This window comes from Lissotriton vulgaris, unplaced genomic scaffold, assembly GCF_964263255.1.
Source record: "Lissotriton vulgaris unplaced genomic scaffold, aLisVul1.2 SCAFFOLD_352, whole genome shotgun sequence".
Classification (NCBI taxonomy): domain Eukaryota; kingdom Metazoa; phylum Chordata; class Amphibia; order Caudata; family Salamandridae; genus Lissotriton; species Lissotriton vulgaris.
The window spans coordinates 432,640-448,220 of record NW_028245114.1 but is presented as its reverse complement, the minus strand read 5'-3'; the positions used below and the strand labels follow the sequence as shown (position 1 = coordinate 448,220).

Here is a 15,581-nt window from a genome sequence, read left to right as displayed (position 1 = left end):
GACCATTGTTGTTCCGGTTCTGTTCGTAGGACCCATTCCGGCCCACTCTGGTGATTTCCCATCGGTCAGCTTCGGCTGCGAGCTGCCGGGGATCGGTTAACTTGCTGTCGAGGAGGTGCTGGCGGAGTTCAATAAAGCAATTGTTCGATAGGTGCTCCCATACCATGAGATTGAACAGTTGTTCGTAGGTTGTAACCTTGCTTCCTTTGATCCAGCCCTCGAAGGCTCGGCTAAAGTAGGTTACATAGTCCACCCAAGTTGTACCCGGGATGCGGGTGCAGTCTCGGAACCTCTGACGGTACATTTCGGGTGTGAGGCCATAGCGGGTGAGGAGGGCAGCTTTCATATGGTCATAGGAGGTCATCTGGTGGTCCGGGAGCTGTAGCAGGGTGTCGCGGCCCTCATTGAGGAATCTCCCCCATAGGCCGGCTCCCCAGTCGTTTCTATCGATCCGGTGTGCAGTCATAGCGATTTCATAGGCTTTAAACCATTGCTGGATGTCGTCCTCTCGGAAGTATTCTCGAACGACATCCTTGGGGATGTGTACCTTTTTCTCCGTTGTCCCTGGGGTGTGGGGTTGCTCGAACACCCCTATTTCTTTATTCTGCTTGCGTAAATCAATCTCAGCTAGTCGTCGCTCGTGTTCATATGCCAGTTTCTTTTCCTCGAGCTCCCTTTGTCTCTGTTTCTCCTCTCTTTCTTCTCGGAGACGCAGGTGCTCTAAGTTTATTTTCTGTTCGGCCAACTTAAGTTCAACGTCCATTTTGAGCCGAGCCATTTCCAGCTCGTGTAGTCGGGTTTTTTCTCGTTCCTGGATCTCGTCTTGCGAGAGACCCGTTCTTTGCTCTTCAGGAGCCATGGTGGTTTTTGCTGCGATGCTTCGATCGGGGGTTCCGGCGACCCCGGTCTCTGCCCAAGACTCTAGGGCATGCTTGAAATCGTCTTTGGTACTTAGTCCGGTGGTAGCGATACCTAGTTCGATGCAGAATTGTTTTAGTTCACGATGGTTGTACTCGTCCAATTTCTCCATCTGGAATTTCTCGGTGGATCCGCTTTCTTTAGTTGTCATCTTGATTTCGTCGTGGGGTGAGCTACTGTCTGTACGATTATGCGGTGATTCGGATCGCGCCGCTGGCCACCAATGTTAGACGGACCGGGAGGGTCGGCCGAGGATAAGGGGAGCGGTCTCCAGGGAGAGCCGACTCCAGTGACCGTACAGACAAGTAACTTCCCCCCCCACAGACGGACACCACACAAGGGTAAGGTTCAACGAGATTTTATAGGCGATTCTTAAAGTACGATAAAATGGTACAAGGAGGTCTGGACTCAGGGGTCCCCTCGATTCTGGTCTCTGGTTTGGGGAAAGGGTAGCGGGACAGTCTTGGTTACCAAAAGATGGAAATAGCTCTCAATCCTCGAGCTCGGCGTTCTAGATGATCGGGCCGCGGCGGAGCCAGCAGGTCCCGAGATGGACGAAGGAAGCGACGGTCCGCGGCGGAGCCAGCAGGTCCCGAAGAAGATGATGGTTGCAAACGGTCCGCGGCCACGCCAGCAGGTCCCGACGACGATGAAGGATTACGAAGGTTACGAAGGTTGCGGCAGCACCAGCAGGCAGGGTGATGGTGCACAAGGCAGAGCTACGGCAGCGCCAGTAGTCCGTCAAGGATGAGTTCTTCTTTACGTCTCTCGACTCCAAGATACAACTGCCTTCCTGCTCTGGAGCTGCCCCAGTTATAGGGCTGGTGTTCTTTGATGTCCGGACCCTCGCACTTGGAGGTCGGGAGGTCCGGGATGGGGGAGTCCAGACACCCAGCAGGGGGGTGGGGCCAGCGCCCGGGGAGGCGATGGGCGAGCGGCACTTGGCGGGGAGAGCCATCGACACCTCTTTCTCCCATTGACTTGCCAAGTAGCCCGCTCACCTCCTGGGTGGATGGTGGTGCCGGGATGTCTGAGGCCTGGCCAGGCCCAGGGTTGAGGTCGATCGGGGGCCAGGCGGCCTCGTGGTGGAGTGTCCAAGATGGCGCCCAGGATGGGCGCGCGGGCCAGCAGTGGATCGGGTCCACGAGGTCGATATGTTCGAAGGCAAGGGTCCCTGAGGGGACGGAGGACGTGCAATGGTGGTGTGTGGTACCTGTGTGACCGGGCTCGGACCGGGTTGGGCCGGGGGAGAGCGGCCCTTCAGGTGGCCTGTCCAACACGCAGCACTGTGAATCTAGGATAGGTTCATGCTGCAGCACTGTGAATCTAGGATAGGTTCATGCTGCAGCACGGTGAATCTAGAATAGGTTCATGCTGCAGCACTGGGAATCTAGAATATGTTCATGATGCAGCACTGTGAATCTAGGACAGGTTCATGATGCAGCTCTGTGAATCTAGAAGAGGTTCATGATGCAGCACTGTGAATCTAGACTAGGTTCATGACGCAGCACTGTGAATCTAGAATAGGTTTATGATGCATCACTGTGAATCTAGAATAGGTTCATGATGCAACACTGAATCTAGAATAGGTTCATGCTGCAGCACTGTGAATCTAGAATAGGTTCATGCTGCAGCACTGTGAATCTAGAATAGGTTCATGCTGCAGCACTGTGAATCTAGAATATGTTCATGCTGCAGCACTGTGAATCTAGGACAGGTTCATGCTGCAGCACTGTGAAACTAGGATAGGTTCATGCTGCAGCACTGTGAATCTAGGATAGGTTCATGCTGCAGCACTGTGAATCTAGGACAGGTTCCTGCTGCAGCACTGTGAATCTAGAATAGGTTCATGCTGCAGCACTGTGAATCTAGGACAGGTTCATGCTGCAGCACTGTGAATCTAGAATAGGTTCATGATGCAGCACTGTGAATCTAGGACAGGTTCATGCTGCAGCATTGTGAATCTAGAATAAGTTCATGCTGCAGCACTGTGAATCTAGGACAGGTTCATGCTGCAGAACTGTGAATCTAGAATAGGTTCATGATGCAGCACTGTGAATCTAGGACAGGTTCAGGATGCAGCACTGTGAATCTAGAATAGGTTCATGATGCAGCACTGTGAATCTAGAACAGGTTCATGCTGCAGCACTGTGAATCTAGAATAGGTTCATGCTGCAGCACTGTGAATCTAGGACAGGTTCATGCTGCAGCACTGTGAATCTAGAATAGGTTCATGCTGCAGCACTGTGAATCTAGGACAGGTTCATGCTGCAGCACTGTGAATCTAGAATAGGTTTATGATGCAGCACTGTGAATCTAGGACAGGTTCATGCTGCAGCACTGTGAATCTAGGATAGGTTCATGCTGCAGCACTGTGAATTTAGAATAGGTTCATGCTGCAGCACTGTGAATCTAGGATAGGTTCATGCTGCAGCACTGTGAATTTAGAATAGGTTCATGCTGCAGCACTGTGAATCTAGGACAGGTTCATGCTGCAGCACTGTGAATCTAGGACAGGTTCATGCTGCAGCACTGTGAATCTAGGACAGGTTCATGCTGCAGCACTGTGAATCTAGAATAGGTTCATGCTGCAGCACTGTGAATCTAGGACAGGTTCATGCTGCAGCACTGTGAATCTAGAATAGGTTCATGCTGCAGCACTGTGAATCTAGGACAGGTTCATGCTGCAGCACTGTGAATCTAGAATAGGTTCATGATGCAGCACTGTGAATCTAGGACAGGTTCATGCTGCAGCACTGTGAATTTAGAATAGGTTCATGCTGCAGCACTGTGAATCTAGGACAGGTTCATGCTGCAGCACTGTGAATCTAGGACAGGTTCATGCTGCAGCACTGTGAATCTAGGACATGTTCATGCTGCAGCACTGTGAATCTAGAATAGGTTCATGCTGCAGCACTGTGAATCTAGGACAGGTTCATGCTGCAGCACTGTGAATCTAGAATAGGTTCATGCTGCAGCACTGTGAATCTAGGACAGGTTCATGCTGCAGCACTGTGAATCTAGAATAGGTTCATGATGCAGCACTGTGAATCTAGGACAGGTTCATGCTGCAGCACTGGGAATCTAGAATAGGTTCATGCTGCAGCACTGTGAATCTAGGACAGGTTCATGCTGCAGCACTGTGAATCTAGAATAGGTTCATGCTGCAGCACTGTGAATCTAGAATAGGTTCATGATGCAAAAAGGGGGAGCATCGGAGAGCAGGAGGACCGGCTCAAGAGACTGCAGAGGGGGCAGCGGAGAAAGATGTGAGAGTGCAAGGAAGACAGAACATGGACAGAGATTCTGAGCTGGGCTGTCGAGAGGAGTGAGTATCAAAGAGGCAAGAGTGAACAGAAGAGAGACAGAACATTGTGGAGGAGCGGAAATGACAAAAGGGCTGCAGCCTCTCCCACACAGGGCTGGGTGGGAGGGACAGGACACAGAAGGACAGACAGGGCCCCCCACCACCGGGCTGGGTGGGAGTGACAGGACACAGAAGGACAGACAGGGCCCCCCACTACAGGGCTGGGTGGGAGTGACAGGGCACAGAAGGACAGACAGGGCCCCCCACCACAGGGCTGGGTGGGAGTGACAGGACACAGAAGGACAGACAGGGCCCCCCACTCAGGGCTGGGTGGGAGTGACAGGACACAGAAGGACAGACAGTGCCCCCCACACAGGGCTGGGTGGGAGTGACAGGACACAGAAGGACAGACAGGGCCCCCCACACAGGGCTGGGTGGGAGTGACAGGACACAAAAGGACAGACAGGGCCCCCCCACCACAGGGCTGGGTGGGAGTGACAGGACACAGAAGGACAGACAGGGCCCCCCACACAGGGCTGGGTGGGAGGGACAGGACACAGAAGGACAGACAGGGCCCCCCACCACAGGGTTGGATGGAAGGGATAGTGACACAGAAGGACAGACGGGGCCCCCCACCAGAGGGTTGGATGGAAGGGATAGTGACACAGAAGGACAGACAGGGCCCCCCCACCACCGGGTTGGATGGAAGGGATAGTGACACAGAAGGACAGACAGTTCCGCAGCCTCCCCCACCACAGGGTGGAGGGAGCAGGGCTGCCCCGCACTCACCCTGTCCGATGTCCTCCTCTGTGGTGACCCAATCCGGGTCGATCTCGCGGGTGAACTGCTGGAAGGCCTGGGCCGGGTCCTGGTAGGCGAGCAGGTCCACGTAGGGCTTCAGAAGAACCTTCTCTTCTGCATGGAGGACAGACGACCATCATAGGAGCCAGAGTATACCCCATTACAACAGGCACCCAGAGTGCAGCCCAGTGCACCCTGTAACCCACCCCCACAGTGCATCCTTTCACACCCTGCAAAAAGAACAGATAATGGACGGAACGCTGAATTAATGGAACATTCACCCCAGTGACAGATCTGGGTTTAATCCATTGTTTTTTGCTCATCACGCCATTCCAGTTTAGCCCTAGCCATATGCAAATCAGTCTTGACCCTGTGCCCCATGGGAACAGTCCAGCCCGAACTGCCAGGCCAGGTCCTCCCTGGACCGATACAAGCATCCTGGGACCGGTTTTGGGATTTCAGTCATCATCAGCCAGGCTACCTTGAATCCAGTGGTGCAGTGAGCACGGGACCCACCACCAGATTGCACCCCACCACACCCTGGCACCACCCCACTAGCCTTGAAGCGCTCGAGGGGCTGAGCTTACCTCTGTCCGAGCCTGTGAAGCTGCCGTCAGCTCGGCCTCCTTTGCGGCGGGACCGTCTGAAGAAAAAACAATATATCAGAGGTCAGTCACCCCCACCCCTTGTTCCGCCGAGGCACCCCCACCCTAAGAAGAGCTCTCCCTGGGCTTGTACACAGCGCTGGAAGTGCACCCCAACAATGACCACAGCCCCCCGCACCCTTTTCCATCCTGGATACCCACACAGCAGCCCTCTGACCTGAACCCTCCCCCCACCCCCCCCCCACCCCCCCTCACGGGCACCCTGCCAAAGTACCCCCAACCTGAAGCGGCAGTGCAGCCAAACAGTGACCCACAGCACCCCTATATTTCCACCGTAAATCCCACACAGGAGCCCCCTGACATACCCCAATCTTACCCCGAACCCCGAGACCCCCTGCTGGCCTGACACTGAGACCTGCATTCAGCTCTGTCGATGCAACTCACTCCTGAGCTCCCTCGCTCCTGAGCTCCCTCACTCCTGAGCTCCCTCACTCCTGAGCTCCCTCGCTCCTGGGCTCCCTCACTCCTGGGACCCCTCACTCCTGGGCCCCCTCACTCCTGGGCTCCCTCACTCCTGGGAACCCTCACTCCTGGGAACCCTCACTCCTGGGCCCCCTCACTCCGGGGCCCCCTCACTCCTGGGCTCCCTCACTCCTGGGCTCCCTCACTCCTGAGCTCCCTCACTCCGGGGCTCCCTCACTCCTGGGCCCCCTCAATCCTGGGCCCCCTCACTCCTGAGCTCCCTCACTCCTGAGCTCCCTCACTCCTGGGATCCCTCACTCCTGGGCTCCCTCACTCCTGGGCTCCCTCACTCCGGGGCCCCCTCACTCCTGAGCTCCCTCACTCCTGAGCTCCCTCACTCCTGGGCTCCCTCACTCCTGGGCTCCCTCACTCCTGGGACCCCCCACTCCTGGGCCCCCTCACTCCTGGGCTCCCTCACTCCTGGGCCCCCTCACTCCTGGGCCCCCTCACTCCTGGGCCCCCTCACTCCTGGGCTCCCTCACTCCTGGGATCCCTCACTCCTGGGACCCCTCACTCCTAGGCTCCCTCACTCCTGGGATCCCTATCTCCTGGGAACCCTCACTCCTGGGATCCATCGCTCCTGGGCCCCCTCACTCCAGGGCCCCCTCACTCCAGGGCCCCCTCACTCCTGGGCACCCTCACTCCTGGGCCCCCTCACTCCTGGGCTCCCTCACTCCTGGGAACCCTCACTCCTGGGCCCCCTCACTCCTGGGAACCCTCACTCCTGGGAACCCTCACTCCTGGGAACCCTCACTCCTGGGAACCCTCACTCCTGGGCCCCCTCACTCCTGGGCTCCCTCACTCCTGGGCCCCCTCACTCCTGGGAACCCTCACTCCTGGGATCCCTCACTCCTGGGACCCCTCACTCCTAGGCTCCCTCACTCCTTGGATCCCTCACTCCTGGGAACCCTCACTCCTGGGAACCCTCACTCCTGGGAACCCTCACTCCTGGGACCCCTCACTCCTAGGCTCCCTCACTCCTAGGCTCCCTCACTCCTAGGCTCCCTCACTCCTAGGCTCCCTCACTCCTGAGCTCCCTCACTCCTGAGCTCCCTCACTCCTGAGCTCCCTCACTCCTGGGATCCCTCACTCTTGGGCTCCCTCACTCCTGGGAACCCTCACTCTTGGGCTCCCTCACTCCGGGGATCCCTCACTCCGGGGAACCCTCACTCCCGGGAACCCTCACTCCTGGGATCCCTCACTCCTGGGAACCCTCACTCCTGGGAACTCTCACTCCTGGGAACCCTCACTCCTGGGAACCCTCACTCCTGAGCTCCCTCACTCCTAGGATCCCTCACTCCGGGGAACCCTCACTCCTGGGATCCCTCACTCCTGGGACCCCTCACTCCTAGGCTCCCTCACTCCTTGGATCCCTCACTCCTGGGAACCCTCACTCCTGGGAACCCTCACTCCTGGGACCCCTCACTCCTGGGACCCCTCACTCCTAGGCTCCCTCACTCCTAGGCTCCCTCACTCCTAGGCTCCCTCACTCCTAGGCTCCCTCACTCCTGAGCTCCCTCACTCCCTCACTCCCTCACTCCTGAGCTCCCTCACTCCTGGGATCCCTCACTCTTGGGCTCCCTCACTCCTGGGAACCCTCACTCCTGGGATCCCTCACTCCGGGGATCCCTCACTCCGGGGAACCCTCACTCCCGGGAACCCTCACTCCTGGGATCCCTCACTCCTGGGAACCCTCACTCCTGGGAACCCTCACTCCTGGGAACCCTCACTCCTGGGAACCCTCACTCCTGAGCTCCCTCACTCCTAGGATCCCTCACTCCGGGGAACCCTCACTCCTGGGAACCCTCACTCCTGGGAGCCCTCACTCCTAGGATCCCTCACTCCTGGGATCCCTCACTACTGGGAACCCTCACTCCTGGGCTCCCTTACTACTGGGATCCCTCACTCCTAGGATCCCTCACTCCTGGGAACCCTCACTCCGGGGAACCCTCACTCCTGTAAACCCTCACTCCTGGGAACCCTCACTCCTGAGCTCCCTCACTCCTAGGATCCCTCACTCCGGGGAACCCTCACTCCTGGGAATCCTCACTCCTGGGAACCCTCACTCCTGGGAACCCTCACTCCTGAGCTCCCTCACTCCTGATCTCCCTCACTCCTAGGATCCCTCACTCCGGGGAACCCTCACTCCTGGGAACCCTCACTCCTGGGATCCCTCACTCCTAGGCTCCCTCACTCCTGGGATCCCTCACTCCTGGGAACCCTCACTCCTGGGCTCCCTTACTACTGGGATCCCTCACTCCTAGGATCCCTCACTCCTGGGAACCCTCACTCCTGGGAACCCTCACTCCTGGGAACCCTCACTCCAGGGATCCATCACTCCTGGGATCCATCACTCCTGGGCTCCCTCACTCCTGGAATCCATCACTCCTAGGATCCCTCACTCCTGGGATCCCTCACTCCTGAGCTCCCTCACTCCTGAGCTCCCTCACTCCTGGGATCCCTCACTCCTGGGATCCCTCACTCCTAGGATCCCTCACTCCTTGGATCCCTCACTCCTTGGATCCCTCACTCCTGGGAAACCTCACTCCTGGGCTCCCTCACTCCTGAGCTCCCTCACTCCTGGGCTCCTTCACTCCTGGGAATCCCTCACTCCTTGGATCCCTCACTCCAGGGCCCCCTCACTCCAGGGCCCCCTCACTCCTGGGCCCCCTCACTCCTGGGCCCCCTCACTCCTGGGCCCCCTCACTCCTGGGCTCCCTCACTCCTAGGATCCCTCACTCCGGGGAACCCTCACTCCTGGGATTCCTCACTCCTGGGATCCCTCACTCCTGGGATCCCTCACTCCTGGGATCCCTCACTCCTGGGATCCCTCACTCCGGGGCTTCCTCACTAATGCCCCACAGCACCCCTTCCCTCAGTCCCTCACAGGGAGGGGTCCTTTCTTACCTGCGCCGGATGTAGACCACGAGCACGAGGACCGCAGCCCCCACCAGCACTGCCACAGCAATGGCTCCCTCACTCCTAGGATCCCTCACTCCGGGGAACCCTCACTCCTGGGCTCCCTTACTACTGGGATCCCTCACTCCTAGGATCCCTCACTCCTGGGAACCCTCACTCCGGGGAACCCTCACTCCTGTAAACCCTCACTCCTGGAAACCCTCACTCCTGAGCTCCCTCACTCCTAGGATCCCTCACTCCGGGGAACCCTCACTCCTGGGAACCCTCACTCCTGGGAACCCTCACTCCTGAGCTCCCTCACTCCTGAGCTCCCTCACTCCTAGGATCCCTCACTCCGGGGAACCCTCACTCCTGGGAACCCGCACTCCTGGGATCCCTCACTCCTAGGCTCCCTCACTCCTAGGCTCCCTCACTCCTGGGCTCCCTCACTCCTGGGCTCCCTCACTCCTAGGATCCCTCACTCCAGGGAACCCTCACTCCTGGGATCCCTCACTCCTGGGATCCCTCACTCCTGGGATCCCTCACTCCTGGGATCCCTCACTCCGGGGCTTCCTCACTAATGCCCCACAGCACCCCTTCCCTCAGTCCCTCACAGGGAGGGGTCCTTTCTTACCTGCGCCGGATGTAGACCACGAGCACGAGGACCGCAGCCCCCACCAGCACTGCCACAGCAATGGCCGCCGCCTCCCCCGCCGACAGGCCCTTGGGGTCTGAAAGAGAGAGAGGGAGAGGGAGTGACCCTTAGGGCGTCAGTGGAGCAGCCCCACCCCAGAGGCCCCTAGGACACAAGGAAAAGATGCAATAATGGAGGCAACCCTCCCCCCATCCCATCCACAGATGGATCCCTCCTCACAGGGTGAAGAGAGAGGCCAGACCTCAGATGAGACCACAAGAGGGAGCATAGGTGCCCCAGAGGCCTCTGGGGGCTGCAGCATGTATTATGCCACCCCTGGGAAGCCTTCCAAAATTGCACCACAGGACTGCTACCACAGCCTGGGTAAGGTGGTGCATGCACCCCTTACTAAGATATAGGTTACCTATATCTATCCATATCACTGCACATATAAACCTATCAGTCACCCCTATGGCAGGCCTTATCAATCCTGAAGGCAGGGTGCTGGGTTTTATGTGAGAGGGTGCCCCTGCATGAGAAGGGCCCCTCTGCAGCCTTCAGAACCAATTTTCTGTTTTTTTTGTTATGCAGCCAACCATATATGTTTAAGTGCATTATAACCTCGCAGTAAATTGTCACTTAAAAATTGCTGCTTAGAAACATGTCATGTTTGCTGTCAAACACCTTGGAATCATACCTCCTCGCCAGTAACTCATGTGGGAGGTATGATTTCACCCTTCTAGAGGGACATATGTGATATACCGGGCTACCCGATGCCAGCTTTCTCGACCTGGGCATCACCTTCTCCATTGGTGTCCCTTCTAAGGGGACGACACCAAACACTGAACTAACCGGAGCAACGACTAGGCTTCTCTGCGCCGGCATTGGTGGAGACCAGGACTTAATGTGATGTTGTGAGTTCACTGCCCAACTAAAAGGCTACACAACTCAAGGTGTGTAGAGCCCCATGCCCCCCCACAACCCCCACCGAGCCAGCGTCTTCCACCAGCCCTGAAGTCAAACACCATTTTTGATGCCAACCTGACCCTTGAAGCCCCTGCCAGCCAGCACCAGCTCTGCGTAAATTTCACACATTTTTGGTTGTATCAAATTCACTAAATTGAGCAATTTCCTGCGCTTTTGGCTCGAGAAAGACTGGTTCGAGCCGAAACGTCTCACCGAGACATGCTCTGCTCGCCTGCTGGGCTCTCCCATGCCTCTCTGAAGCCAGGCATGCTCTGCTCGCCTGCTGCGGTCTCCCATGCCTCTCTGAAGCCAGGCATGCTCTGCTCGCCTGCTGGGGTCTCCCATGCCTCTCTGAAGCCAGGCATGCTCTGCTCGCCTGCTGGGGGCTCGCCTGCTGGGGTCTCCCATGCCTCTCTGAAGCCAGGCATGCTCTGCTCGCCTGCTGGGGTCTCCCATGCCTCTCTGAAGCCAGGCATGCTCTGCTCGCCTGCTGGGGTCTCCCATGCCTCTCTGAAGCCAGGCATGCTCTGCTCGCCTGCTGGGGTCTCCCATGCCTCTCTGAAGCCAGGCATGCTCTCATGGGACATTTCAATGCGAGCGGCCTGCACACCACATTTCATGTTCTTTCCTCTAATTTCACAAGAAAGATTCCCTTTCACCCCCTGCTTGCCGGCATGCACTGTTTATTCAACTCTTTGCCTTGGAGAAAGTCGTGAACTCATGTCTTGGCTTTGACAGTGCTCTATATGAGGTGTACCAGGCACCCCCGGCACCAGCGCAGGGTTCACGGCACCACTGTCAGGGGGAGACTGAGTCCTCCTCTTAGCAGGAGGTCCCACCTCCTGCACTCTCTTCAGATGATCTAAAGGCGGCTTCTCCATTCAGGCATCATTGATCTTGTCTCTCCTTCAGGACCACGCTTGGTCATCTTCCCACATTTGAACACCCGTTACGAAGACCGAGTGGACCATCTATCTAACAGCAGATTCCTCACCTCTTGAAGCCCACCCTTGCACCAGGTTGTATCCGGAACCTTTATTGCGATCGCACCTGTGCGCTGGTAGGTGGCGCTCTGGGGCCCCGCTGTGCGCCTAGAAATGGCGATAGAGCCATACGAAGGGACCACCCCACACTCTGACCGCAGCTTTCAAATAAACTTTCTGCACCCTCAGACACAGATCAGCAGACGAGTCGCTAATCAGACCCTGTGCCGGATCGAGCATCTGACAGTGTAACCGGTCGGACGTCGACTCCACGGAATGGGCAGATGGTTGGGTCAGTGCGTCCACCAGAAGGGAGAGTCTCCCCAGAAAGAGGGTTCCCGAAGGTAAGTAACTTATGTCGGGGTGTTTGGTTGAAAGAGATGAGACGGTTCAGGTAGGTGGGGCCTTGAATGTGTGTGAGGAGCTTGAAGTGAGTGTGTTCGTGTATCAGAAGCCAGTGAAGCGCCCCGAAGTCAACGTCTCCTTTGAAATAGGGGGCTTGGACCTCGAAGTCAAAAGGCCATCCGCTATGAAATGAGGAAGCGGGGGCTTCCAGAGGGGGTGAGGCTCTGGAAGGTGTAAAGAACCTCAACTATGGACTGAGGGGGCTCTTCTTGAAGGGAAGGGGCCTCTAAAAGCAGTGGCGGCTGCCACCTATCCTAAGTGGTAAATCTGCCACAGGGGGAGGGCAGAGGTTTGGGGAGGGTTGAAATAATGGAATATGAAAAAAATAAAATACTTACCTGCCACTCCGTGGACAGACACCTCGCTGACCCTCTCGTCGCCGTCAGGCCGAAACAGGATGGGCCCTCAGGGCACAGGCTCCACACCCAATCCCAACGATGCTCTCACATGAGAGCCGTGCCAGGATTGGTCTGAGCGTCCTCGTTTGCTGCTTAGATGGGGCATTGGAGCCTGTGCCTTTTCTCCGAGCCTGCTGTGTAACAGGCCTCGGGCGGCCGAGTAAGCACGCATGCGCACGTATGAGTGCACTCTACTCCGCCTCCCTGACACGCCCGGCCCGCCCGCCCTACAGTTAATGCGGGGCTCAGACAGACGGCATAAATAATATGACCTTAACTCTGTCACTGTCATTTTATTTACCATCTAATGGCGCGGACTGTGCGGCGAGGCTCCTCGCCATTACAGAGGAGCCGCCCCCATCTGGAGGGTTAAAGGACCACCTGCTGTGGCATGGGGGGTTTAGGGGGGCTCTGCCTAAGGGAAATGTAGCGTCTGAAGGGTCAATCGCACCCCCACTCCGACATGAGGGCTCAAGGACAAGGAACCCCCCCAGAAGTCTGCCCTTCTTACCTGGTGGTAGGGTCCTGAACTCGTACGGAGGAGACAGGGGCCCGGGGCCCAGAGGGGTCTGCGTCTGGACCCGGATCACGTAGACAGTGTCCGGCTGCAGGTCCGGCAGGGTCAGCTCCGACTCCTGCTGGCGTTTCACAGTGAAGTGGTCCTCCTCGCCCTGTGAAGGATGATACACCAGGATTAGGGAGGTATGAAGGAGGGATCATTCATCAGAAGAGGGAGAGAGAGGAGGAAGGGAGCGCACATCAGTGAAAGAAAAACAGGGGACGGGACTACACGTGTGAGAAGAGAAAGAATAAAAGTGAAATAGTAAAAGGAGAGATCCTGAGAGTGGGACAAGACGGAGCCAGTGGAGAGAGGGCGACACAGGGGATGAGAAAGAGAAGCTGTAAGAGGAGAAGAACAAGCATTTACAATTAACAATAGGTCTCGCAATTACATTATTTTGAGCGATTAACATTGTAAATGACATTATTTTTTATATAAATTTTGTTTTGTAAAACGTAAATAAAAGGCATTGAAATTTAAAATGCAAATAGTCAAAAGTTTTGTAAATGCAAAACCTATTGGATTGCATTTACATGAGTGTGAGATTGTTCTTCAAATTGGCAGGTATGTGTTTATTAATTTAGATAGCATGTTGTTCATAGAGCAGTGGCGACTTAGCACTTTACCCTGTGCATGGTCTGTTTCCACCTTACAAGAGTGGACGAAAGTATATGCACCAGTGAGTGAATGTCTAGTAAGACTTGTAATCCAGCGGAGGCGGGAAGCGGTGCCCATGTTTATTGTGTACGTAAGGGCCTGTAAAGCGTTTGCCGTGCCTGCAGGAAGAGAAATGCTTTCACTTTCAAGAAAAACAAGGCTCGGCTCTCCCTGTGAACTTGTTGCACCGCTCACCTCTAATGTAAACAGGTATTGCATCGCTAACATTGAACTCACTCTCACAACTTAGGACCCTAGTCTGCGCTTCCTTTCTCTCTCCCATCCAAAATGGCACACGGCAGCAGTCTGTGAATAACTTATGGTTACTCACCCCAATTGGACGCCCAATCAAGTCCAGCCTGATGCGCGGTCCAAACTGGGTGGCGCCCACTGAGTGCAGGAGGACGGCTCGGGAAAAGCACGTGAAGGCTCCACAGCCAATTGAAAATTCTAAATTTGTTTGGCGGGCTAAGATTGGCTGAGATGCTTACAATTCTACATTCATTGGTCACCATACTTGACAGAAGTCCCACCTACTCAGCCTATGTTCTGCGGTGGGATTGGTTGTTGTGCTACCAGGAAGTGCTTAGAGCACGGATGAAAGGAATGATTTCCCTTTAAAGAGCACTCGCGGGTGGCGAGCTTTACTTTTTTTTGCGGAGGGAAACAGAAGACGCGCGTAGCGTCTGTTTCTCCTGAGGGGCGGGGGGAAGGGACCCGCAAGACCTAAAAGGAATTGGTGCCGTTGCTGCCCTTGGAACAGCGAGTGTACAGCGTGTCTTGCTCATGCTACTTGCACGCGCCAGTACACTCTGTGATTGGTTGACAAGGTCCACCAATCACACTGATTATTTGCAAGTTGCCAACCAATCACAGAGCGTACTGGCGCGTGCAGGCAGCGTGAGCAAGACATGCCATAGACCCGCTGTCCCATGAGCGTGTCAAAAAAAAAATATGGTAGTAACAAACACCCACTGAACACCAATCACAAACAAAAGTTTAACATAAATATCATCATTGCCCAATTCAAACCATGGGCGGTGACAGAAGTCCCTCTACACAAAATACTTTACCCCAATAAATCTTTCTACGCGAGCAGCGCTTCCACGCTGCAACGCTAGGCGAGACCTAAAAATACAGGAAGGAGACTGAGTGAGTGAGAGAAAGAAATGTGGAGAGAGTTCTCTATTGGTGCTCCCTGCTGCAGACATTCAGCTTCTAAACACTGGAGCGGGCACTGAAGCCTGGAGTCGACGTTTGCATCCATGGTAGGGGGGCGGGGCAGCTGAAGGGGCTCCCCACATGGGGAACAAGGGACCCCAGTTGTCTTGGCGCCTGATGGGCTGAACCTTGAGTGGACAGGTCGGGACTTGACGCGTCTCAGGTGAGAGGTGGTCTTTGGAAAGCAAGGAGCGAGGCTTAGGTGTGGGGGACGCAACTTCTCACAGAAACTCTTCAGGGACTGAAGAAACAAGGCTGTAGACTGCAGCCATTGGCTTCCCTGGCTGAATCAATGTCTTCCTTTACCCGGCCAACTCTCACACATTGGCTACTGACCTCGAGACCCCTATAACACCCCTTAAATACAGTATTTAGGGGGAAGCCCTGAACCAAGAAGGCAGTTTCCTGCAACCTATGAAGAAAAAGGACGAAAGAAGATGCCCTGCAGAGACGACTGCAGAGAAGACTGCAGAGAAGGCCCTGCCCTACCGGCCCGTCTGCAGTTTCCAGAAATCTTGTGCAAAAATTCACCTTGTCCTGCAGCCAGCAACCTCCAGAACCCCTGGGAGGACTGACTGCCTTCAACAGTGACTGGATCTCCTGTGAACAGCAGCCCTGTTCAAAAGAAACACCCAAGATAGACTTTGAGCCTGCTGAGGAAAAAGAAAACCGACGGCTGGAACCACCACTGCACCCTACGACTA

General features: G+C 55.9%; 1 protein-coding gene across 1 annotated transcript in view; it reads right to left on the bottom strand.

Annotated features, from left to right (window-relative positions):
* EPHA1 (EPH receptor A1) overlaps positions 1–15,581 on the bottom strand; it is a 174,123-nt gene that overhangs the window by 77,489 nt on the left and 81,053 nt on the right. The window contains exons 7-10 of the mRNA XM_086949006.1: positions 12,949–13,108; positions 9,686–9,782; positions 5,614–5,669; positions 5,015–5,140 (exon numbers count right to left, since the gene is read on the bottom strand). Of these exons, the coding sequence (XP_086805132.1) occupies positions 5,015–5,140; positions 5,614–5,669; positions 9,686–9,782; positions 12,949–13,108 (439 nt within the window). The remainder of the gene's footprint in view (positions 1–5,014; positions 5,141–5,613; positions 5,670–9,685; positions 9,783–12,948; positions 13,109–15,581) is intronic.